Source organism: Ceratotherium simum, chromosome 14, assembly GCF_057802395.1.
Source record: "Ceratotherium simum simum isolate JZ-2026a chromosome 14, ASM5780239v1, whole genome shotgun sequence".
In the NCBI taxonomy this organism is placed as follows: Eukaryota; Metazoa; Chordata; class Mammalia; order Perissodactyla; family Rhinocerotidae; genus Ceratotherium; species Ceratotherium simum.
Window position 1 is genome coordinate 10,013,092 of NC_141913.1, and position 26,977 is coordinate 10,040,068.

At 39.0% G+C, this 26,977-nt stretch overlaps 1 protein-coding gene across 11 annotated transcripts in view; it reads right to left on the bottom strand.

Annotated features, from left to right (window-relative positions):
• GREB1L (GREB1 like retinoic acid receptor coactivator) overlaps nt 1-26,977 on the bottom strand; it is a 264,178-nt gene that overhangs the window by 53,414 nt on the left and 183,787 nt on the right. For all 11 annotated transcript variants that reach the window (XM_087439006.1, XM_087439004.1, XM_087439003.1 and 8 more), the window contains 6 exons: nt 26,760-26,897; nt 24,921-25,106; nt 20,618-20,944; nt 19,430-19,558; nt 18,746-18,880; nt 15,244-15,441 (listed from right to left, as the gene is read on the bottom strand). In XM_087439006.1, coding sequence (XP_087295132.1) covers nt 15,244-15,441; nt 18,746-18,880; nt 19,430-19,558; nt 20,618-20,944; nt 24,921-25,106; nt 26,760-26,897 — 1,113 coding nt within the window. The remainder of the gene's footprint in view (nt 1-15,243; nt 15,442-18,745; nt 18,881-19,429; nt 19,559-20,617; nt 20,945-24,920; nt 25,107-26,759; nt 26,898-26,977) is intronic.

The following is a 26,977-nucleotide window of genomic DNA, read 5'->3' on the forward strand; positions in this document are numbered from 1 at the left end:
GAGACTAAGAATTATAGAGCTGTATTAATAAGACAGAGCAGTTTTGGCACAGGGGTAGACCCTGGAAACAGACCCTCATACATATAGAAATTTGATTTATGATAAATCTCACATTGCAGATCTGTGGCAAAAGGATGGGATCCTCAGTAATTGGTACTGAAGAACCAAGAAATTATATTGGATCTTACCCAATACACAAAAAAATTTCAGGTGAATTAAAAACTTTAATGTAAAAGACAAACTAAAACTTTTAGAAGACAATATAGGAGAATAACTGTATGACCTCATAGAGGACTTCTTATGTACAAAAGGCCAAAGGATAGATAAATTCAACTTAAAGTTTCTACTCATCAAAAACATTATAAATAAAAAGACAAGCCTCCCAAATATGTAACAAATATTACTAATGAAGGATTAGTATTTAGAATACATTAATTACTCCTACAAATCCAAGAGAAAATGGACAATAAACTTTAATAGGTATTCCCCAGAAAAAGAAACCCAAATGGCCAAGAAACATCTGAAAAGATGTTCAACCTCATTAATAATAAGGAAACTACAATGAGGGGCTGGCCCGGTAGCATAGCAGTTAAGTGCACATGCTCTGCTTTGGTGGCCCAGGGTCCACAGGTTCGGATTCTGGGCATGCACTGATGCAGTGCTTGTCAAGCCATGCTGTGGCAGTGTCCCACATAAAATAGAGGAAGATGGGCACAGATGTTAGCCCAGGGCCAATCTTCCTCAGCAAAAAGAGGAGGATTGGCATTGGATGTTAGCTCAGGGCTAATCTTCCTCACACACATACACACAAAAACCATGATGAGATGGAATCATACCAAATTAATAAAAATTAAAAACAAGATTAATTATAAGAAAGAAGTAGATGGAAAAAAAATACATATGTGTCTCCTCATTTCTGCAAAACAAATTCACGAAGGATAAACCAGAAACTAAAGAGGTTGGTTACCAATAGGGGTGGGTGGGTGGGAAAGAAGTAGAAAGAAGAGGAGAATGGGAACAGGGTAAGTATGAGGAAGGAGACACAAGTCTCTGAATATACCATTTTGTGTAGCTTTGGCTCTTAGAACCATAGCAATAAACAAACAAAATCAACCAAGAATGGAGTGGGGGGTGAGGGAGGCAGGCAAAGTAGAATCCAAACAGTAACAAGTGAAACCTAACATAACCACACTGAAGGGGATGAGGATAAAAGAAAAAAAACCTAAGTAAAATTAATGTCTTGGCTGGATACTATAAGGCTAAAGACAAAAAGAATTGTACACGAAAACTTGAATTAGGAAATCTACTTCTCACAGGGGTAGGGGTTAGCAATTGTGTAATTTCTAGGAAAAAATCAAAGAAGTGAATACAGTGTAGATAATGAGAACCAGGTTTCTCCCTGTCAGAGAAAGAAGTTACAAAAAAAAAAAAAGGAGAAAGACTAAAATGAACCTTGTGGTGTTCATATGGAATTGGAGGTATCAGTATGAACTCATATTTTTAAGTACAGGTAGATATAGAAATAAAGAGATGTGTGTGTGCATGCACATGGGTTAATATACATACATAGATTTCCTATCTCTGTCTGCTGAGTGAGTCTAGGAGCAACGACACCTAGTAACAATAAGCACACTTAGCACCCAGATTTTGGTTTCTAAATACCATTCTCCAATAAAGGAATAAGAGTTCTTTGGAGAAGAGGTTAATTCAAGGTTTGGGACAGGGAAATTAAAAATAACTCTGGAATTTCTCGTGGTTCCAGAAAATAAGGAAATACATGAAAAGGGATGGTGACATGTTAAAAGAACATAAGCAATGTAGGTTCATCAGTTGTAACAAATGTACTGCTATTGTGGGGGATGTTGATAATGGGGGAGGCTGTGCATGTGGGGGCAGATATGAGATATCTCTGTACTTTCCTCTCAGTGTTGCTGTGCACCTTAAACTGCTCTAAAAAAATAGTCTTTAAAAAAAAAAAAGAACACAAGAGCTTACCTGAAGGAGCTCCCAATGACCAAAGCTGGAAAACTTGAGCACCAAAATAATAACAGTGTTGGAAAAGACCCATACCATAAAATAAATGTTCATAAAATCCATGCTGATATAAATACATAAATAAGGAGGAGGAGGAGGAAGAGGAGGAACAGCTCTTCCTTACAGAAAGATTCAATTAATAAATTCCTACTAATAAACGTAGGGAAAATGATGGAAATGCAAAATCACCATTATGCAAATACCATAATAAGTTGCAGGCAAGATCCACTAATGGATGCTAACATCAGTGGTTGAAGGTTTAAGGAAAAACAGAATATTAGCATAGTTTCAAAGTATCCCTCCAAGACTTTTTATCAACTACAAAGAGGAAAATAGTAATTTTACAATGGAAAACCCAGCAGACACCACCTCAATCACGTGATCAGGGTTAACATCACCAATAATAAGACATATCAACATCACGTATTCCCTGAGGTGATGCACTAAGAAGGACATGATATCACTTTTGTGGTATTCTTGCCAAAAACACATACCTCAATCTAATCATGAGAAAACGTCAGACAGTCCCAAATTGAGAAAACTTATACAAAACAACTGATAGTATTTCCCAAAAATGTTAAGGTCATGAAAAGCAAGGAAAGAATGAAGAAATGTCACAGCTTGGATGAGACACAACAACTGAATGTGATCCTGGATTGGATCCTAGAACAGAAAAACGACAGTAAGTGAAAGACTAGTGAGGTCTTTAGTTAGTTGATAGTACTGTTTCATGACTGATTTCCTGTTTTGATAATAGTACTATGGTAATGTAAGTTAAATTTAAGGGAAGGTGGTAAAGGATATACATGAACTTTCTGCTATACAGCTGTACTGAGATAGAGTTCATATAAAATTCACCCATTTATAATGTGCAATGCAATGATTTTTACTATATTCAGAGTTGTACAACGATCACCATAATCAATTTTAGAACATTTTCGTGACCTCCAAATGAGACCCCATACCCTTTAACTATCACCCCTCAATTTCCCCCAGCCCCCCAGCCCTAGGCAGTCACAATTGACTTTCTTTCTCTATAGATTTGCTTATTCTGAACATTTAATATAAATGGATTCATAACAATATGTGATCTTGTGTGACTGGCTTCTTGCACTTGGAATAATGTTTTTAAGTTTCATCCATGTTGTACATGCATCAATATTCTATTTCTTATTATTGCTGAATAATATGTCATAGTATGGATGTACCACATTTTATATATCTATTCATCAGTTGATGGACATTTGGGCTGTTTCCACTTTTTGGCTACTATGAATAGTGCTGTATGAACATTTTTGTACAGATTTTTATGTGGACATATGTTTCACTTCACTCTCATTTCATACTTACAGGTGGAATTGCTGGATCATGTGGTAACTCTATGTTTAACCATTTGAGGAACTGCAAGACTGTTTTCTAAAAGGGCTATGCCACTTACATTCCCATCACCAGTGTATAAGGTTCCAATTTCTCCACATATTTGACAACACTTGTTATTGTCTGTCTTTTTGATTATAGCCATTGCAGTGGGTGTGAAGTAGTATCTCATTGTGGTTTTGATTTCAAAACCACAATGAGATTTCTCCAATTGGCTAAGGATGTTGAACATCCCTTCATGTGCTCATTGGTCATCTGTATATCTTCTTTGGATAAATGCCTATTCAGATCCTTTACCCATAACTTAGGCTGTCTTTTTATTATTGAGTTGTAATAGGTCTTTAACTATTGTAGATACAAGTCCCCTATCAGATATATGATATGCAAATAATTTCTCCCTTTCTCTGTGTTCTCTTTTCACTTTCTTGATAGTGTCCTTAGAAGCACAAATGTTTTTAATTTTGATGGTGTCTAGTTTATTTTTTTATTGTTTGTGCTTTTGGAGTTATATCTAAGAAATCATTGCTTAATCCAAAGTTATGAAGATTTACACCTTTATTTTCTTCTAAGAGTTTTATAGTTTTAGCTCTTACATTTAGATCGTTGATCTATTTTTAGTTACTTTTTATTTGTAAGGTAGAGGTTCAACTTCATTCTTTTGCATGTGGACATCCAGTTGCCCCACCACCATGTGTTGAAAAGATTATTCTTTCCCCATTGAATGGTCTTGGCATCCTGGTCAAAACTCAGTTGAGCATAAATAGGGTTTATTTCTGGACTGTCAATTCTATCCCATTGATCTACATGTCTATTCTTATGCCAGTACCACACTGATTTGATTACTGTAGCTTTGTATTAAGTTTTAAAATGGGGAAGTGAGAGTCTTCCAACTTTGTTCTTCATTTTTAATATTGTTTTGGGTATTCTGGGTCCCTTGTATTTCCATATGAATTTTAGGATCAGCTTGTCAATTTCTGCAAAGAAGCCAGCTAGGCTTTTGATAGGGAATGCACTGAATCTGTAGATCAATTTGAGGAATACCGCCATCTTAAAAATATTAAGTCTTCCAATTCATGAATGTACGATGTCTTTCCATTTATTTAGGTCTTATTTCATTTCTTTCAACAGTGTTCTAGTTTTCAGAATATAAGTTTACACTTCTTTTGTCAAATATATTCCTAAGTATTTTATTCTTGTTCATGCTATTATAAATGGAATTGTTTTCTTAATTTCATTTTTGGATCTTTCCTACTGTTTTTGTGACTTTTCTGTAGATAAATTATTTTAAAATAAAAAATTTTTAAATAAGCATGACCATATGAAATATTTGCAACTGAAACACAAACATTGCTAATTGGAGTGTAAATATAACCACCTTGGAAATAATTTAGCATTATTTAGTAAAGTTGAAAATGTATGTAACCTATGCCCCAACAATTCTACTCCCAGAGAAACTCTTATATATGTGTCCCAGCACTATGTGAAATAGTAAAAAACTAGAAACAAAACAAATGTCCATCAGTAGTAGAAATCATTTTTTAAGATGTGTGGTATATTCATATAATAGAATAATAAAAAGCAGTAAAATGAATGGACTATAGCTACACACAACAACAGGATCAATCTCAGGGATGTAACGTTGAGTGTAAACAGTAAATTATAGATGAATTCAGAGTGTGGCTCCACTTACAAAAAGGTTTAAAATATATGAAATTAAACAATATATTGTTTAGGAAATATGCATTATGGCAAAACTATAAGTAAAATAAGGGAATAATAAACACAAAATTCAGGATAATGGTTACCTTTGAAAGAAGAGGGACGTTAGCATCAGGAAATGGAACAAGAGTCTTCCGTGCTCCTTATTTTGGTGGGTACATGGTGTTCACTATGTTGTGATTTTTAATATCCTTTATAAATTTTATCTATTCAATATTCAATTTAAGATTTCTTAAAAAGGGGGAAAATAAATGTCTATCCATGTTTTAGAAACTATTTGAAGACATTAATAACTATACTAAATTCTATCTGATGGATATATCAGTAATGAACAGCAACTATTTTCTCTTCACTCTGTACTTTAAATAGTATAGAAAAGTTGAAAGACTAGTGCAATAAATACCTATATACCTTTCAGTTAGTTTCACCAATTGTTAATATTTTGCTATATTTGCTTTTTCTTTTTATTACTTTTTATTTATCATTGTTTTTGCTATTATTGCTGAATAATTTGGAAGTAACACATCATAATATTCACCCCTAAATACTTCAATGTGTATTTCATAAGAGCAAAGGCATTCTCCTACATAACTACAATATCATTATTATATCCAAGGAATTGAACAAATATCAATATAATATTCTCTAATACATGGCCCACATTTGAGTTTCACCAATTGTCTCAGAGTTCTGCTTTTTATTTTTTATTTTTAGGTCTAGGATCCAATCAAGAACCAAGCATTGCACTTGGTTGTCATCTCTCTTTATTCTCCATAGTTAAAACAGCCCCCTGCCTTTTGTTTTCTTTTTAGTCTTTTCATTGGTATTTTTAAAAATGCAGGCTAATTGTTTTGTAGAATGCCACATCATCTGGATTTTTCTGGGAGTGTCCTTAGGATTAGACTCAGGTTAAACATTTTTGGCAATTATAACTCACAGATGACATTGTGTACTTCCCTCTGCTCATAATGTCAACCTGCCCCATGACTGCAGATGGTTTGATAACTTGGTGATGGCAGTGTTCACTGCTAGATTTCTCCATTTTAAGGATACCTTTTACTTTTGTAATTTTCAATATGTGGGATGATACTTTGAGACTGTATGAATATTTTTTCCTGAATAACATTTTAACCAATGGTTTAATGTCCACTGGTGATACTTGTCAGAATCAATAATTACATTGGTAGTACTAAACAGGGATTTTCTAATTCTATCATTTTCCTATATTATTACTAGTACTCTTTCGTAAGGAAGAGCTTGCCCCCCTTCTCTCACTCCTCCTGCTCATTCTATTTTTTAGTATTTCTATGGACTCGTGGGCTTTAAAAAAAATTTCAATAGGGGGCTGGCCCGGTGGCATAGTGGTTAAGTTCACATGCTCCACTTCAGCGACCTGGGGTTCACAGGTTCGGATCCCGAGTGTGGACCTATGCACTGCTCATCAAGCTAAGCTGTGGCAGTATCCCACACACAGAATAGAGGGAGATGAGCACAGATGTTAGCTCGGGGCCAATCTTCCTCTGCAAAAAGAGGAAGACTGGCAACGGATGTTAGCTCATAGCCAATCTTCCTCACCAAAAAAAAAAAAAAATTAATAGGTTACAATCCATTGCCATAATCCCTTTTGATACTCAAAATTACCAAATTTGACCAGTAAAATCCCCTTCAAGCAGGCTGCTATGTACTTTTGACATGTCCCCATCAATCTTTGAGTCCCCATCAACCTTTCTTGCTTTCTGGCACAACAAGACATTCCAGACTGTTCCCACCTCAGAGCTGGGACACTGAAGAATGTATTTATAAGCCAAGATCTAGAGGCTAAATGTGCACATTGATACTGAGGTGTCACTGTTTTTAAGACTTTTCAGTGGACAGAGCAAGGAAATATTTAATTTTTTTCAAATTATGAGTTAATACTTATATCTCCAATTTAAATCCAAAAGGGATATTCCTTACTTTTCCCCACTCCATATTTGAGGCTCCCTTCTTTCATGTGAGAATTCTGGTGTTCGACAACATTAAAATATTTACCTATTTGCTCTATCCTATGATATACACAAATAGGTAGTTTTAAAATTATCAACGCCACTCCCAACATCAAACGTACTAATTAAAATTCAAGATTTATCTGCAATTCTTTTTGCCCTTAGGATATATCACATTGAGAATGCATAATAGAAAACTGCATTCAAAAAATACTTGAATTAATTCTTTTTGGTGTGTGATTATGTTATCAACTTGATATGCAGTTAGGTTCAGTTATTTCTGTTTGCATTCAATATTGTTTTCTCCCATCATTTTAATTTATTTTCTTTGAATATGTAACTCATTTATAAGGATCAAAAGTCAAAACTATATAAAAAGTTATACTCATCCCATCCCTATCTCTTTCACCCCATATAGATAAACTTTTTCATTAATTTCTGGCTTAGCCTTCATGGTTTGGTTTGTTTTGTCTTTCAAAAATATGCACAAAGGTGTGGAATCTGAAAAGGATCTGAAGTGTTGAGAAATGGCTGGTCTGAGAAAGGTCACTTTCTGTCTTCTTGATTATTTATCACAGTTGTATAGGATTAAATTAAAGTTTATATTCTAATAAATCATGAGCAAATCTATCATATTCTTCCAACTCCACAATAAAAAATGGACATCAGCAGGGCCCACCTGGGGTACCAATGGTGGCACAGAGAGATTCACGGCCATGTCTACCTAAATACTAAATCTTACTTTTGACATGAGTAGGAACTTAAGAGGTGTCAGTAATCCTTCTTTTATGACATTTTGCAACTCACTGAGTTCTAGAACGGAGCCAGTGGTGGTTGGGAATCACTGTGTTCCTTAAAGGTGATCAGTCTGAACCTTGGAGAGCAGCCATAGGCGGTGCCAGTCATGGACATCTTCCACAGAAATAACCAACTTGAGAGGCCCTGGAGAGGAACGTTCTTGCACAGCCAAGGACTTTAAGCAGCTAGATTGTAGCCGCTTGTGCCCCCTTTTTCTTTACTGAAGGCTACAGGAGCCAGGTGTGTTTAAGGAAAACTTGAGCATTAGCCTTTATTCCCCTTTATGGGATTAGAGAAAAATAACATCATGTCCTCTGAGGCTGTTCCTCTAAAAACTCTAAAGGAGAAGCAGCAATTTTTCGACCATCCAAGGGCCGGGAAGGGGAGTAAACCAAGAACATATGCACCAAGTCCACAATACCTGTGAGCACCAGTGTCAAAGGCCACAAAGGTGAAAAGTCTGAATGAGCGTCAAGAACCCATCACTAGAAGGAGCTAATCAGTCTGAATATCAAGTAAAACTGATACTTGATCTAGATGACCAGGAATCTAAACTGTTCAGGTGTCATTAAATATGACCCAGTATTCATCTCAATGCCCCACTATACTGCCTATTTATTTGGAGAGAAAATTGTGTTCTGGCTCGAATATTCTCATCCCTTGATGTTTTTTAATAAAAAATTTTATTTCTAAATTTTTTATCTCTAATTTTTGTTTCTTGCTTTCCTCATCAAAAATACATCCCAAATAAAAAATAAAACTACTCTCAGTTTTAGCTGTTCATCTTCTCTGTGGATCGAATTAATATCTGCAAAGTTTTGGTATGCAAAAATATTATAATCAAGAAAATACTAAATCATTAGAGCATGCTGAGTTTTTAAGTATTATGAAAAGAATGTGCATTCTTTCACCCTGGCAATCTCTTTTCAGCCAATAAATAACCTGGGAATTGAAATAGCTAGTTAAAATCCCTGCTAATCTCTTTCAATGTCCATTGCATCAGTGGTCCCTTTGTCTTCTGGTGGCCCAGCTGGCTCCCTTCTGTCCCTCCGCTGGGAGAGACTTCTTTAATCTGGGTTTGGTGAGACTAGTCTGTGTGGGTGTACACTGCTATGCTGTTTGTTTGGGTCAAGGAGGGAGGCAGCACTAGACCTGCACAAGAACAGCACTCCAAACACACAGGTACAACTTCAGAGCCCTGTGTGACACCGACAGATACACCTGATACAGACACATTTAAGGCTTCTACTCTTGGCCAAAGTAGATTTCTAAAACATGGTTTTAATGACATTTGTTTTTGCCAGAGGACTACCAAATCTCAAATATTACTTCTATGTCTTCCCTTTGAAATAGATTTTAACTTAAAATTCAATTCAACAAAATGTTACCAAAAATTCAACTCAGCAAATATTAAGTGTCTGCTGTGCCATAGACAAGATAGACATGTTCCCCGAATATGTAGCTGAAGAGAAAGAGCATTAATAAACACCACAGTCACAACACAGTGCTGAGTGCCATGGCTGGAGCACTGCAGGGTGCAGATGAGCACCAGTGCATGGGTTGTGGAAACAAACCTGGGAAAGAGTATGTCTTGGAAGCCAAAGGAACTGCAGTGTTTAAAGAAAGGAATGGAGGTCACGTGCAGTCAAGAGTTCAGATAAGATAAGGATTGAGAAGGTCATTGGTAACACTGGTGAGAGTCCTATAAGGGTGGGAGTTGGGAGTGGAGGCCAGTTTGCAGGGTGTTGAGAGTGTCTGGGAGATGAGGAAATGGAAATAACAACAGACAACTCTCAATAAGTTTGGCAGTTAGCTAGAAGAGGATGAGCTGGAGGGTTAGGAAGGATTAACAGAGGCTTGTTTTGTCTTTCAGAGAGTGGGGCAGGTTTAAATGGATGGAATGAGCCTCAGGAGAGAAGTTGAACGTGGCAATGAGAGAAGAGATCATCAGTAGGGTAGGTCCATGAGAATGAGAGGATGTCATCCAAAGCAAGGTGGGGAATCAGGCTTAAATAGGGGGGAGCAGCTCTTTCATGACCAGGAGGGAAGGGGAAAAGATAGGTGTGTATACAGTTAGGTTCCTAGATTTGGAAGCAAGAAGTTTTTATCCAAAGTTTTCTTCTTTGGCGTACAGGGGAAGGGAGAAGTAGGCGGCATGGTCACTTGCTAACAGAGAAAGATGAGGTCAGAAGTTTGAGCGAAATGGAGCCTGTAGTAGCCAGCCACTGTAGAGAACGGGAGAGTGACGAACTAAAGAATCAAAAAAGAATTTATGATGGCATCAATCAGAAAGGTTGATTTTTTTTCCCCATAGTGTCCAATGTCATGAGTAGGTAGGAGAGGAATCAGTGGTCTGACATAGGTGATATCTGAAGAGATGATTCCAGGATGCAGCAGGGTCGCCGATATGACTGGGGAGCAGGTGGTTTTGGAGGAGTCGGGGTAAAGGTGTTTGACAATGAGGAGCTTAAGGTACTGAGAAGCTAGGATATTGGCTGGCTCCTCTACCTGGATAGGAAGTACCTTAGGATGGCAGCAAGTTGGGAGGCGAAGACTATGAACCAGGTGCCAACATTTTCTATAAACCAGGAGTGGGCATTGGGCAGCTAACTACCTTGTTGGAAATTGACTTTACGAGTGCTAACTTTTAGGGACCAGCCCGGTGGCATAAGCGGTTGGGTGCACGCGCTCCGCTCTGGCAGCCCGGGGTTCGCCGGTTCAGATCCTGGGTGCGCACCGATGCACCGCTTGTCAAGCCATGCTGTGGCAGCATCCCATAATAAGTGGAGGAAGATGGGCATGGATGTTAGCCCAGGGTCAGTCTTCCTCAGCAAAAAAAGAGGAGGATTGGCAGATGTTGGCTCAGGGCCGATCTTCCTCACAAAAAAAAAAAAAAAAGGAGTGCTAACTTTAGGGGGCTGGCTCCGTGGCAGAGTTGTTAAGTTCGGCCCGCTCCGCTCCAGCGGCCTGGATTTGTGGGTTTGGATCCCAGGCACAGACCTACACCACTCATCAACCATGCAGTGGCAGTGACCCACACAAAAAAGAGAGGAAGACTGGCACAGATGTTAGCTCAGGGCTAATCTTTCTCAAGGAAAAAAAGAGGAAGATTGGCAACAGATGTTAGCTCAGGGCAAATCCTCCTCAGCAGAAAAAAAAAAAAAAGACTGTTAACTTTAGGTACTGTCATATTTGTACAAAGGAATCTCTGGTGTTTCCCTATTCCACCTCAGGACAGAATGGTTTCCTAGAACTACTTTCTTCCCTGGAACCCCATTCCCTGCTCCCTTTGTCACTGCCCAATAAATACTGTTTTTTCTGCTTAAATTTTAGGTGACTGACAACGAGGTATAAGGCTGATGAGACCAAGAAAATATATTTTAGAAAGTGAAAACGCCTTCCTCTATCTCTTCACTTCCCCTTCTCATCTCTACAGCCTCCTTGGAACTTCTTTCACATCCATTAGAATAACCTAGCTACATATCAGCAGACGAAAATGTCTCTCCGTTTCTTTTATAATCAGGCATGTGTCAAGGCATCAAATTTATGTCATCCCACTGAGCATGATAAAACTTCCTTGACTGGATAACTGCCAGATCTGCTCCCATTCGCTGGGGCTCCCACAGACACCATTTTAAAAGCAGGAAGATATGGGCAGTCACAAATATTTCTTGTTTTCATTCCACCCATCTTGGATTGAAAGTGACTTGCATTTTGATTGCACCGATACCCTAGTATTCTAATTGATAGAATTTGAGGTCTCCTGAATTAGAAGAATTATGCTACAACATCCAATTTTTTTAAATGCCATTAAAACAAAAGTATTTCCTATAGTCTAAAAATTCTTTACGCTGCTTCTCCACTGATCGTTACAAGTCCATTCATTTTAAACAAACTTAAAAATGTTTAACCCATTTTATTTCTTTTTTTACCTTCAAATTCTTTCCATAATGTTTTCTTTTCCTCCCTGCCTTCCTCCCTTAGTTAGAATGTGACGTGAGGTATCAAATGCTTTGCCTTAGTGCTGGGTCTGCAACAACATGATGGTTTCTATTTTCACTTTTTTCTTTCAGCCACATGTGGGCTGCCAAGGATGTGCCCTTTCTGCATACCCTGGCTGCTGTTCCCTGCCTGGGGCTTTCCCTGGCAGGCTGGCTGCTGAAATGCTTCCTTTAGGGAAAGGCAAATGGAACCAGAAAGCAGAGCACTTGGACATTGTTTCTCCCTCCGCCCGTCCCTTCCCTCCCTCCAGCCCTCTTTTCAAACATTAGTTGAGCGCCTACTGGTGCCAGGTCTGAGAAAGGTACCAAATGAGGCACTAGGCACATAGAGAGCGAAAAATGGTCCTTGTCCCCGCGGTACTGCCTTCTGTGATCTAGACCAATGAAGCTCTCCTTGATTCACACAGTGAAATATGAGGAAATTGAGTCAGATGATTTGAGAATCCTTTCTGTTTTCATAGCTATGATTTTTAAGAGTTGTTTTAACGGATAATCTCCTACTATTTACTCTGCTCTGGACACTTTCTCTTTACACCTTAACATGGTCCTTCCTGTTCTTTTATCAATTGTTATGTGTTTCAAGAATATGAAGTATTTAAATGTCAAAGCAAATAAATTTTGGTGTGAAATACTATACATTCATTAAGAATGATGCTTACATGCTTTAATGACATGGAAAAATGTGCGCACTACAATATCAAGTGAAAAAACAGACACAGGCAGAGAAGAGAGACTGGAACACTAGGTATTAAGTCATTTGTTAATACCCAGATTTTAACAGTGGTTTACCCTTGAATGGTGGGACTATAAATGCTTAAATTTTTCTACTTTGTTTCTTTTATTTTTTTAAATAAAGAATACTATCACTATGCTTTTTATATAATGAAAATGAATAAATTATTTTTAAATATATAGAAGTGATTGTTTTTGCAGCAAAAATTTCAGTATGTATGCCAAAGCCAGATGTGAATAATGTTTAAAATACGCTTTGCCTTGAATTTCCAAATCTGTTCATAAAATCAATTTTTCCGGATTCCAAGCTTATGTTAACTGGTCGAATTCTGGTACCTTTCTGAGGAGTGATAATCTTAAAATACTCACTTTAGAAAAATCTGAGGCCATTGAAACGGGAAAATGAAGGACCTATACAATTTTTTTCATTTGTCAAAAATGCAAGGTTTTATTTAGGGTCTTACATTTATTAAGAAAGGTGAAAGTATAGGTCATCAGGAGGTTATTTCAGGAAAAGGCTCTGCATAACCGCTGACCATGGATGATTTCACCACTTGAAACAGGTGCTGTGATGTGTTTGCTCAAGCTCCATTTGGGATATCAGATCACAAACCCAGCAAGGCCACAAATGCCAACTGGTACAAATAAAACACCTATACGAGAAGGTGCTCCCTCCATGGTATGAAAGTGGAAAATCCATAAGAAATAAAAAATCTGGTTAATGCTTGTTGCGACTAAAGCCCATCCATTTCCCACAGTGGAGGTGGCCAGAAAGAAAATGCAGAACTGGCCAGTAGCTGAGGGAGCCTAGAACTGGCTCTGGTTTCTGGGAGAGCTATGAGAGAAGGCCTTTGACCTTCTCTGGCTAATCACCTATAAGTCAATATTTCCAACAGGTCATTTTGTAACTCATCATTCAGAATTTTAGAGTCTAAAAAGAAGATTGCACTGTTAATCACGCATTTGGGCCCCCAGAAGGCGTGGAAAGATGTTACGTGTGTCAGTGACAGCCACTAAGAGATGTTAAAGAGGGAAAAATCTATTGTCAGCTCATTTGGCCCAGGGAACTAACAAGGAAAGATTTCTTATAGAGCTGTGCTACTCAAAGTACTGTCCTCTGACCAGCAGTACTAGCATCCCCTGGGAGCTTGATAGAAATGTATAATCTAAAATAAGTCAGACAGAGAAAGACAAATACCATATTACCTAACTTATATCTGGAATCTAAGAAACAAAACAAATAAACAAACAAACAAATCAAGCTCACAGATACAGAGAACAGATTGGTGGTGGCTGGGGTGGGTGGTGGCTGAAGGGGGTCAAAAGGTACAAACTTCCAGCTATAAAACAACTCATGAGGATGTAATGTACAGCATGGTGACTATAGTTAATAATACCGTATTGCATATTTGAAAGTTGCTAAAAGAGTAGGTCTTAAAAGTCCTCATCAAAAGAAAAAAAATTCTGTAATTGTGGATGGTGATGAATGTTAACTAGACTTATTGTGGTGATTATTTTGAAATATATACAAATATTGAATAATTATGTTAAATATCTGAAACCAATATAACGTTATATGTCAATTATACCTCAATTAAAAAAAAAAGAAACACAGAATCTGGAGCTCACACAGACCCACTGAAGAGGAATTTGCATTTTAACAAGATCCCCAGGTGATCTGTATGTATGCTAAAGTTTAAGGAGCACTGTATGATAGGTATGAAACATATAAACTACATTTTAAGCTCTTCTGAATTTTTCAGCTTCCTACCTGTTTTCAAATATATTGAAAATAAAAATTCTTACTGTGGCAAAAAGATTCATCTTCCAGCTAAAATCTGTGTGTATACGTGTGTGTGTGTTTCTCCCAGCTAAGGTGTTCAGAAGCAACTTGACATTTATAATTTCATTTTCAAACCTAGTTTAACAACAAAGGCAAGCATTTTTCAGCAGTCCCAATTTTCTAAATTCCTTATTGCTTCTAATTTTAAGCAAATTTTACGTTTGAAGGGATTATTTACCACAGACTTCTAAAATTTTTGCTCCCAACTCTTTTACATTTTCTGGGAAAATTATTTTTTCCTCTGTACTCTTTCTCTTAAAGCCATTAGGAGAAATTCTAACTTTGTATTTTTTAATGAGGCATTATCATTGTTGACATAGGGCATGGTGTTCTGGTTTCTAGGTTGAAAACGAGCTGGTAGTGTGCTAAATGTCTAAGAAGCCACCTATGAGAATGTGACATATCTGAACCACAGAAGGAGTTCAGGACCCCATCATCCCATGCAAGGCCATCTTTGCCTCAAGAAAATTTCTCTTCATAAATGAGTGACCAGTTTCTAGTCCACCAATTACGTCATGGACTTAACAGTATGAGGCAAACATGCAGATGAACTGACCCTTGACATAGGAGGCGAGAAGGGAGTACTTTGAGGGAAAACTTACAGATATTCAAAGTAACATTTAAAGTGCTCTTACAATTTTTATTACTGTAAAAAAGGAAGGAAGTGTCCTATAAACGTCTGGAGTAAGAAAAAGAGACAGAGGGAATCTAAGGCTGGATCTAGGTAGAGTCCTCTTTGAAAGTTCACTCTTACCTGATTGTCGAATCCGTTGAAGAGTTTGCTGGACCAGAACCTCTGATCTTGGGACAATGATGATGAAGTCCACTTTGCTGAAGTGGCCGAGGTCCAGGCTCTGGCTGCCACTGTCTGCTATAGCACACACCTGGGATAAGAGTTTTCTGGCAACTGTTAGCTGTGGTTGATAAATTTGGAAGGTTTCATTATCTAAATCTAAAATAAAAAAAGTCATAAGAACAAGATTAATTCACTTCCGTGATGGCCACTATGAATCCATAAGGGGACATATAACACACACACAGTAAAATAACACTCTATCATCAAGAATTCTCACTTTCTATTTTCACTCTCTATTGAGTTTTAATAATTTGCCTATTTTCCCTGAACACTTGACTGAAAGGACGTGCTCAAGAGTGGATGTGGTGGGGCCGGCCCCCTGGCGTAGTGGTTAAGTGCACGCGCTCCACTGCTGGCGGCTCGGGTTTGGATCCTGGGCGCGCATCTACGCACCACTTGTCAGGCCATGCTGTGGCGGCATCCCACATAAAGTGAAGGAAGATGGGCACGGATGTTAGCTCAGGGCTGGTCTTCCTCAGCAAAAAGAGGAGGATTGGCATGGATGTTAGCTCAGGGCTGATCTTCCTCACAAAAAAAAAAAAAAAAAGAGTGGATGTGGTAATTTTACAAATGTATTATTTTAAATCAATTGATTGTCTCACAAATCACAAACTCAACACCCCTCCCCTGCCCAGAAATGGTGGGGACAGACCACACTCTCGCAGCTGAAACCAGGACTCATCTCTGGAAAGGGGAAGAAAGAGTTTCCAGTTTTCTTTCTTTATTTTTTTATTTATTTTTCCCCCCAAAGCCCCAGTAGATAGTTGTATGTCATAGCTGCACATCCTTCTAGTTGATGTATGTGGGACGCGGCCTCAGCATGGCCGGAGAAGCGGTGCGTCGGTGCGCGCCCGGGATCCGAACCCAGCTGCCAGCAGCGGAGCGCATGCGCTTAACCGCTAAGCCACGGGGCCAGCCCACCAGTTTTCCTTAGACTAAAGAAAACTTGAGCACAGGTCAGGTGCCCGAGCCCAGACACAGTTCAGGGAAGAAGGTGACGCTGTGAAAATAATAATGCTGAGTTCCTTTGAACCTTTCTGGATGGCACCACAATAAACATTTCCTCTCCAGCACGTCAGTTGCAACATGATTTGAAATTCTCCTCCCCTCGACTGCATGACAGAGGTCACAGAGACACTACCTTCACCTTTCTTCCCACTTGACTTTGCCAGTGCTTGTGACCTGGCAGTTCTAGGTGGTTGTGGTCAACTCCAGTGCTGACGCCTGTAGTATCTGAAGAGACCTGACTCATGACATGGCCAGCTGGCCACTCAATAGGTGACATATTAGAAAAACATTGCCCAGTACTTACTCTAAGCATGCCAGTAGCTTTTTATTACAAGTTATAACCAAGCAATCAATCTCTCTTATACGTGCGTGCACGCACACACAAACAACGGAAGAGACAGGCTTAGTCAGCTAAACACCTGAGCAGGCAACATTTAATACTTCTTTAACGGGGTTGCTTTTTATCAGGAACACATGTGGAAGTTTGACTGGAACACACGAGCACCCAATTAACCTGCGCTAATCCATGTTTTCTAAAACCAAACTGCAATGCGGCCAAGGCAAAGACATAGTGATGATAAGCCAGCCACCATGGAACCCTGACAGTAAGTGGAGATTTATTCAGGTGGGTCTCTCTACTGGCTGAGGGAAACTACTAGAAAAGCCAAAGCTGCAACTGTAACCAGGGAGCCACGCAAAGAAAGAGGTACCGAGGATCTGATAAAAACTAACATTACCTATTGAGTGTTTTGCAGACAAAAAGTTTCAGAAAGAGCCTAACCACAGAAGGTTCCCACAAGCAAGCTAGCTGAAGCCAGTTATAGCCACCTCAAACTGCTCTAACATAAACTAAAGTGAACTGTTCCCATCATAATCTCATTAACATCTTAAATTCTCCTCCTCTGGGAGGGGCAAAGCAGCATTTTTAGATCATGCCAGTATGTAGTAGCATGTGCATAGGCAACGCATGCGCCTTAAAAGAACATGGCTGTTAGGCAATAAACCCCAATCTCCTGCCTTTTCCTTAATTGAATATTCATGAACTGTACTCTGATCTAACAATAAAAGGAACCCTCAAACCCTTGTTCAGGGAGGCACTGCATTGGTAGCTATCCCTGGTGTTCTCCATTGCTCGTGCAAGTAATAAACCTTTCTTCACCTACTTCTGCCTTGGTTGTGCTTTTCAGCTCTGCACTCACCAAGAGACGAACCCACTGTGTTTGGTTACATGACTTATAATAGTAGCCCAAATAGTTTTGACCCACAAAGATTACCAATCAAAATAAATCTGCCTTCTGATAGGTTGTTATTTCTTTCATTTCACAGGTTAAGTGGTTGGGGACTGACATAGATGATGGAATAACTTTGTAGAATTTAACTTAGCAAATTTTGAAGTTTGAGGAAACCTAAAAATATCTTTAAACAATGTTTCTTAAACAGGGAATCAAGGATATGTACGTGGGAATCTGTAAGTACTCTGAGGATTTTTAAATTCTAACTTTGTTCATAATTCAAAACAGTATAAACACATTTTAGGTCATCTGGATGATCACTTTATTATCAAATAACATCCAGAAGTCAAAAAATTTTATTGCCTGTATTTGAATTTGTTTTTATAACTGAGTGATGCCAAGCCATGCTACTTTTATTGCTGAGGCAATCCGAATATATAAATGATGCATTCCTACCAAGTGGAGGCCAAAAGGCTTTTAGCAGCAGCTTAGACGTATCTGTTTCATATCTATCTTTCTTCTATTCTTTTTTTCCATCTTTTCCTATGTTGTCCCTATCAAACAGGGAATTGGGGAAGAAATCTGAACCCAAAGGAATCTAATCTAATGATGGAACTTCTCACCCCTGGTCCCACCATCCACCTTTGTGCCCGGAAAGCTTGTTGTAGGGTAGATGATATATTGGTATTGCTGCTCTGTCTGCCAGGAAGTCCTTGCTGTCCCTGAGATTATGTGTGTTTTACATGTCAGAGAGTAAATGAAGGGAGTGGAGACCCAGGAGCCCTGCACAGCTGCCGTCTAGATTCTTCCAAGCAGCTTTTTGAAGGCCTCGGTGACAGCTCTCTGGGCACAGCTGGTGGAGCTAAGGAAAGCACATCAAGGACCCCAGAATCTCTCGAGGAAAAAAAAGAGACTGCTTTAAATAATGTCTTTGACTTTGATTTTAATTCTAGGAGACATTTACTAAGAACAAGGCCTTTGATCCAGGTCAGATGGTAAAGCATTTTTAATCTGAGCCATATTTATCATGTAGATAATGAGGAAAAGGCTGTCATAGTCTGTGACTTGAAGAAGAGTCCTCAAAACCCTCAGAATGACTTAGCTTCTATAACATTTGTCCTAAGGGCTGATTTCCAACTTTTGGTCTGAGGTGACATTACCCAGGTTTTGTGTGGGAATCATAGCAGCAGCCTCCTGAACTGACACACATTCACTAAGGTCTCCATTGAAAGGGGTAACCACACTGTCTCCTCTTCTTTGTTGCATTTTTTCTAGCAGCTTGTCCAGGTCATCGCCTATTACAAAATAAAGTGGAGATAAGAAGATTACAAGGAATGATATGTTTGTATCAGTCTCCAAGTTGGGTGGTTAAGCTGGCTTCTCATCAAGATTTGTTGGTCAAGGAGCTTTTCATGTCTAAGTTTACGCTTGGCCATCCCTATGGCAGTGTCTCCACAGCCAGACTACCCTTGTTTGTATGGTGCTTACAATTCACATGCTTTCACATGCTGTGTCTCTCTTGGTCTCCACAATACTCAAAGCAGGCAGGATGGGATCGCTATATCTCCATTTGACATATTGGAAAACTGAGATCTGGGGAGACAGAGTCTTGCCCAAAATGACACAACAAAGTAGTGGCTGAGCTGTGGTCTCCCACCCTAGTGCCTTCCTCTGGACACCCTTGCTGTGTCAGTAACAAAGTACTTAGGATAAATCATTCCATGTGAAGAAAGGTCACTGGCAAGCTTAAGCTCCACTCGCATCTCCTCGACAGGCTAAGATTTAAACTCAGGAAATGACGCGGCGAGGGGCTGGCCATGTTGCTGAATCCCACAACCACTCACCTAAAGATGTGGTTTTGAAATGCGACGCCAGGAAACTGACCTTTCCTGTGATGAGCTCATAACTAATTTCTTTCAAAAACTCACTTGTGGTGAGCATGCTCTCTGCCAGAGCCCTGGACTGATGCTGACCTGCAGAATAGAGGGGGAGGAGATGATGTGCCAGAGAACAAACGTTCACAGGTACAGGATTTATAGCCGCAAAAACTGGAAACAACTTAAGTATGTAACTATAGGGACTTGGTTAAGAGAATTATGGCACATCAAAAGATGGACAATTACACAGCATTTGAAACGACAATTTTAAACAGAAAATTTATATAATATAATGTTAGGTGATCAAGGGAAAAAATGACATACCTTATGATTGTAACAGTAAAAACATACCACGCATGTGTTTAAAGACTAGGGAGGAATGGGAAAAACTTTTAAAAATTGTGTTTGCATGGTTATTATGAATATCTGTCTTAAAAATATAAACTTACATTAAGTTGCTTTTACAAATAAAAATGAAAAAAACTAATGTATTACACTTTCAGATGAAGCTTCCTGAAAGACATACATATCATAGAGACATGGGCAGGCAGGTTTTGCCAAAGTGAGAGGGCTTGGCCTCTTTGGTAGAAAGAGGTGAGAGCTATTCACTAGAGAGAAGAAAAGCAAAATGTAGTCCAAACAGCTACTCAGGATGGTGCCCGATAGAAAATCAGCACAAGAAACAAAAATACGTTTTGTAATGTACCAGCTCTCTGAAACTTTTCTTTAGAGTCAATGCTACAACATTAAATATCCTCTTCAGTGAGGAGGTAAATACACGAGCTAAGTTCCTGGCAAGTTTGATTAACTGGCTTAGGCCACCTGTGGCAGTGGCTTTATCACATGCTAGCACGGTAGCATTTCCAAAACCTTTTAAGGACAGAAGTTACATGCGACAAGACTATCTGTTACTAGGGTATGCTTTGAAATAATGCTCCCACAACCAGCTGACAGGGTCACCAGCCAAACTAAGGGCTACAAAAATCTGATCTGAGGAGGAAAGGAAAAGTTAAAATTAGGAGGAAGAACCCAAGTTGGAGCACTTAACCAGAGATTAATTACATGATTGCCTGAAAGATCCAATAAATATTTTTCAAATGGACAGATGATTGAAGGAATGGATTAAAAAAAAACACAACAAAGAGTATTACTCACCTAATACTACCACACAAAATTCATTTCCTCTGATTTTTGATGCACAAATTGCCACAACATAATCTGGTAGCCTTTGATAGTGTCTCATTTCACTGAGAGTCCTCAATGTCTCTGAAATGCCCTCTGCCAAAGAGTTCTGGGTCACAATCACATGAACCAAGTCTTGAGACACGCTGGCAATTAACCTAGCAAGCCAGGGGAGTTGTCCTGGCGACACAGGTGTACACTGAGCGTCCATCTGCAGGGCTCGCTCTCTCAGAGTAAATTCCTGCATAGCTTTCAGCATAATTTGCTCAAATTCTTCCCTGAGCGGTATCTGATCAGGACCTAAATTGAAGAGAATTACAGCTAGAGTTTTAAAAAAATCACAGCTAGAAAAGAGACAAACACACATCAATGTGCAGTCCTTCTAAGCCCACCATCCTCCAACTGGCAAATAATAAGCTCTTTTTTTCTGTAAGGGCCCCAAGTATAGAGCCCCTACTAAGCATTTTCCACTGTGAAATGACCTTCTCTCTTTTCTCTCTGCCTCAATATTTTTTAAAAATGCAGGCTTCTGTTCTCCTTCATTCTGACCTTGATATCCTTAAATGAGGATGTACTCAGAGACAGTATCAATTCCACTGCATGCCTCAGGAGGGGGTCACTGAAGGTGGCATATTTCCTGACCTATTAAACTTGGCATTATGGAAATGGTTAATGACTAATGAAGTGAGAAGCTACGATCAGCTTTAGGTTTCACTCATTTCTCATTTTATTCATTGGTACTTTGAAAAACATTTTAATGTATTGCTTCTATATCTAATTTTGAGAATACTGTCCACAGGAAAATTACGTTTAATTCTTTTTCACTCCCAATTTATACTTAGGCAGCCTCACACTTTCCTCAGATAGGGCATGCTCTCATCATCTATTATTCCCCAGCATTCTGGGTTGTTAAATGAGGCATTTAGCCCTCTCGACCAGCCATGGTTATGGCTAAGCTTATACGGGTGACCTGCAGGCCTGGGAATTAGGGGGGATTTTGTTTCTCCTAGTCTCTTTAGAAACTCAACCAGTCTTTAGAACAAAATAAGTAAGTCAATGTTTGGTACCTAAGTGACACAAATGAATTCTTACATTTAGTTTAAATTGAAACCAGGGAGACTATGTTCACTCTCATCATTCAAAGTCATTTCTTTTGCTGTGCAGACTTGAGATTTGAAACTCAGGCTCCCAAAAATAGATGCAGACCCCTCAATGACTGTGATCTGAGATCAAGCAATAGCCTCAGAACCCAGGGCTAAAAGCCCCTTGTGAAAGAATACAGGGATAAGGGAGTTGACTTGTTTATGAGAAGGAGGCACCTTGAGTGAGTCAGAAATCTTTCCTTCCTCTAACAGGGATTTCAGTGGCCTCCCTGGCCCTGCCCATCTTCTCTGGGAAAGTAAGAAGATGAAGGTTTAGTAATGTTTTAGAATAAGGAAAATTAAATAAAATATTATACATTTTAAAAATAAACTATTTTAACTGGAGAAAATGGTTTTTCCAGGATTGGTTGGAGGTCAGATGGAGGTACGAGGGTGAAATCCTCACAGATTTTTCTCTTCTATACAAGGAAAGAGGGCAAGAAAATGGCAATGCTTACATGTGTTTATGTTTTATACGTCCTCCTCAATTACTTGCTAGGGGGAGTTGGATGCCTTCTTATCACCTGGGAGCCACCAAAGCTTCTGATCTTCACTTAGCTTTATCAAATTAGCATCATGCTTGGTGGTCACTAGGTACACACTTAGTAGTGAGCTCAAAGTGGATAGCTTTGTACTGACTGTATGACATGAAGGGAAGGCGGTCGTCTATTTAATGCTTTCTTCCATCAGAACAAATGACAGCTCAAAAGTGGGTGGTTCTGACTGTCTCTAATTCCCTACTGCCTCTCATAGATGACCTGAAGGCTCAGAGGCCTGGTTAACAGGTGTGTCTGTAAGACCCACTCCAAACCACGATTGAGTAACATTTTCTATTAGCCAGCATTAATTCCAAATATAAAGGCATCCTGGGAAAATAAAATTATCAAACTTGTTCCTTCTCCATTGCCTTAAAACTCACTTTTATAGAGTTTTAACTGAATTACTGTTAGGAATTGAGAAGTGAAGGAAAATGTATCAAAGTTTAAATGAGGTAAGAGACTTCTTAGAATAACATGCCTTGCGTCAAATCATCTCCCATCATTTCTTCACCCTCATCCTTTATAGCTAAACTGCAGAAGCCTTTTCTCCACTTTTCGCAAGCTTGATGATAGTAATTTTTTTTCCTTCAGGTACTGATCTCCAGTAACTCAGCTTAGCCCGGGCATCAGTTCTGATGGCTTTTCAGATAGAGCTACCTTAATAGCAAAAGACAAGGTTTCAAAAGACTCAGCCCTCCAAGAATCTCTGGATTTGCTGATTTCATTATCTACTTCAAAAGATTTTCAGATTGTGAAATAACAGAGATTTTTTTTTTTTAAAGTGACTGTAGTGGAAAGGCCTGTTCCTTCCGAAGAATCTTGCTCTTCTTCTTCTCTGTTACCTCCAGGGCACTGAGCCATCTAAGTATTAGACCTGTCCTTTTGGAAGTTTGGATTTATTTTTTTAAATGTCTATAATCTAGAGCATATGTGAAAATATTCTCCCTGGCCTTCTTCAAAACCTCTGAAGGCAAAAAAAAATTTCAAGGACCCAGAAAAGTTAGTTATTGAGGAAAAGAGATGTCCCAACATACAAAATTTAGATTGAAGTTGCACATTGAGAGACATAATTAATTGGCTGCAAGTAAAACTCTGGAGAGAACTGATCCTGCAAGGCAGAGAAGAGTTTTGTCTAACTGGAGATTTTTCTATTTTTTAAGATAAGAGCTTTTAGTAATTTAAAGGAAGACATTTTGTTTTGACCATTTAATTCATTTAACTAACTTGGACGTTGATATTTTAAATTGTTACTAAGATTGAAAAAAAAGCTATACTGATTGGCTTCGCTTGCTATAATAGCATTATTCTATGTTTTACTGATTCTGGATGCCTCTAGAAGCTGGTTTTAGATCTTGGCACACAGTCAAAAGTCAGTATGTAGCAATTAAAATTATGACATCAAATGAGCTGCAGACACAGGTGGTTTTTATAATTTTATTACCCACTAATCAGCATAATCAGCAAGTCCTAGGTTTATCATGAAAGTGGCTCATGAGATAGCTGAAGCCTTGCAAGTTTCAAAAGCCCATGTCAAAGCAGATCCCACGTCAAAGCAAGCATTTCGGGCTCCCAGGGCACCAAGAGTCATAGCCACGGTTGCTAGCTGATGCTCCAAAGACCAAATCTGGCCTGCTAAAGCTTTTGGCTTTTTTGAACATTGTTTAGCCTAGTGTTTTTATTATTTAACACCGAAGTATTTTCAAATGTTAAAAATATTCACAAGAGTGCAAATAAAATTTTTTATGTGTAATTTTACGTCTTGAACATTTTCCTATGTAAATAAGCAGCTTGAAGTCCTAGAGGGAGTGTATAATTAGGCTCCATAACCTACTGCAGTTTGCAAAATAAAAGACATTGCAATGCAAATGCTGCTGAACCACTTCAGTATTGTCAGGGCACCTGCATATACCCACTGTGGGCTCAGGAGGATACATCAAATAGAGGAAGTCAAGAGTTCATGACCTATGTGTCCCCCTTACCCTACAGCCTAGAGAGCCTTCCAGGGAGTCCACAGTTACTACCTCAATGAAGGAAAGCGTGATGAGACTACATCAAAGAGGTGTAGCTGGAGAAGAAAAAAGATGGGTGTAGGGACAGTGGATAAACAAGATAAAAAGGCTAAGCGGAAAACTAGAAATAACTGTATAAGGCAATGGCTACATTTGCATTCCAGATGGTCATTGCACTTTCAGAAAAGTGGCTTGGCCAGACTCCCCAAGGGAGGATGCCCACGGTATAGCCCTTTGAGGTTCTGCCTACATCAACTACTTTGGAGACCTTCCGACCATCATGAGACTCATCACTAGGTGGAGCAATTTATCTCTTCTAAGACCCAAAGAAGCAAAGCGAGGAGCAAGGGAGGCTAGATCTGAGAGAAACGAGGAAAAAAAGGAAACAAGCAAGTGGCAGCAAGGAGTAGAAAAGAAATGGAGGAGAAGAAAGGGAAGAGTCATAGAGAATGGGTTGAAGGCAAAGAATGTTAGAAGTGAAAGAGGGAAAGTAAGAGATAGGTAGATGAATGTGAGAAGGTGAGGAAAAATGTTACAAAAAAGAATAAAAATCGTCACCATCAAAAGATTATTGAAAATAGCTTACCCAGCCGCACAAGATACTGTATAGTCAGAAGAATCATGTTTTCCACGCTCAGGAGTTGGCTGCCAGTCAATCCTAATTGTTCCAAATCTTTGTTTTCCAACTGTGGAATCTTGTAGCAATTCACCAGCAGAGGACTCACAACAATGTCACCAACATTTCCATAGAAATAGGGTAAAGTGCCATAGCCTGCCCCAATAGAAGCAGGTCAATAAAGTTCAACATTTCTTCTTGAGGTGCAACCAGGTACACTTCTCAACTAGGATCAAAAAATGCTTAACAAAGTTTCCTGCCCTCTGAGATGGCTACCAAACAAATCACTCAAATATATCAATCCTAGGGAATTCACTCAGACGCTCCAAATTCTACCCTCATATTAAATCAGATGAACAGGAAGCAAAATATTCAAATTATTTTATCTCTGTTTCCCACAGAAGAGGCATGTTAATATTATATCTCTGCCATGGAGGATGGATGAGAGTTTGCAAAACATCTCTGTATCCTTTGTAAAACTACAATGATAAAATATTTTCTGATAAAATTTCCGATCAAGTTTCTTTTCAGATAGGAAGTCAGAAAACAAACAAACTACAATAACATGTTTCACTTCCTGAGATTTTCTTTAAAAATTTTTTAAGCTAAACTCATTGATCAACAGCAATATTCTGCTCATCACAGGTCCTTGGAGGTTCCTACTCTTTCTGCTATTTTAGCTATTTTTGTTATATTCTAAATGTCAGTAAACAGCCTCAAATTATCTTAGAAGTAGATAGGACAAAAATATATTGAAAATATACCCTGTTTTGGTGGTGTGGTGAAGAGACAGTCCCTCTGTGAGTCTTTCTAAAAGGCAGACACTAAAGGGTCCCCATGTTTTATATATCTTTCCAAGATTTAGTTGCACTATGCATGCAACTCAAATGCTCAATAAGAACTTCCTGACCATATGCAATTTAAACAACTGGTGTTCCCCCAGTGCCTACAGGCCCAGGAACAGTGGATAGGACAGCCTGATAAAGCACAGGGCTTGAAGCAAAACCCTCCATGTCAGTAGGCTCAAGCCAACCACAAGAAGCAGATAACACCTCACACAGACATACCGTAAAGACCTAGTGGGGCTACAACATCCTATCTGTTTAGTCCCGAAGGTAAAGTATGCAGTCTTCTTCTGGCCTAGGCTAGCCCCTAAATGAGGGGACTCTAGATGTGGGTATAAAAGGCATTATGTTAGTCCTGGAATCTAGGGACCCTTAAATTTCTACACCTCCACTGATAGCTTGGAAAGACTCTGACTCCTTAAAGATACTGATTCACAGATGCTCCCCCATGGTTTAGATCTGCAACTTTGGGGCCTCTTGGTTCCCCTGAGTGGAGCTGCTGGCTGACTCGGCTTGGTTCTTTTCTCTGTGGTTTGGCTCCCTTTGACTGGTATGTCCATTCCTGCCCGCCCTTTAGGACCCAGCTGAAACATCACCTCTGAGAAGCCTTCTCGGACCCCTTCCAGGCAGAGTTAAGCTCCCTCTCTTCTGAGTTCTTGTAGTTGGCTGTGGACCTCTACAGCCAAGAGGTTCATGAGTCTCACAGAGTGTTGTAATTATTATTTACATGACAGACTCCCCCACTAAACAGTGCTCCTTGTGGGCAAAAAGACTTTGCCTTATTCCCAACTGCTAGTTATATGCTTAGTATAGCATGAAGGAGCTGACCAATAAAAGCTGAAAGAATCAATAGATGAATAAATGAATACATTCATGAACACATGCATAAATACACAAACAATGAAATGGAAAAACACTCTTAGATTCCAGTGGACATAGGCAACTTGGAATTCCTTTGCCTTACCTATCAGAATTACTGGTCTAACTCCAGAGTTACTCAGCAGGTTTTCAGGAACAATGACAGTTTCCCCTGCAGGAATGGGTCGAGGTTGTAAAATTCCAGTTAATGGGGTCTGTGGAACTGGGGCAGATAAAAGAGACTCTGGAAAAAAAGTTGTTTGACAAGAAGGATTAGACATGAAAGCTAAATGAAATACAATTGAAATCAGTGCAGCGTTAATA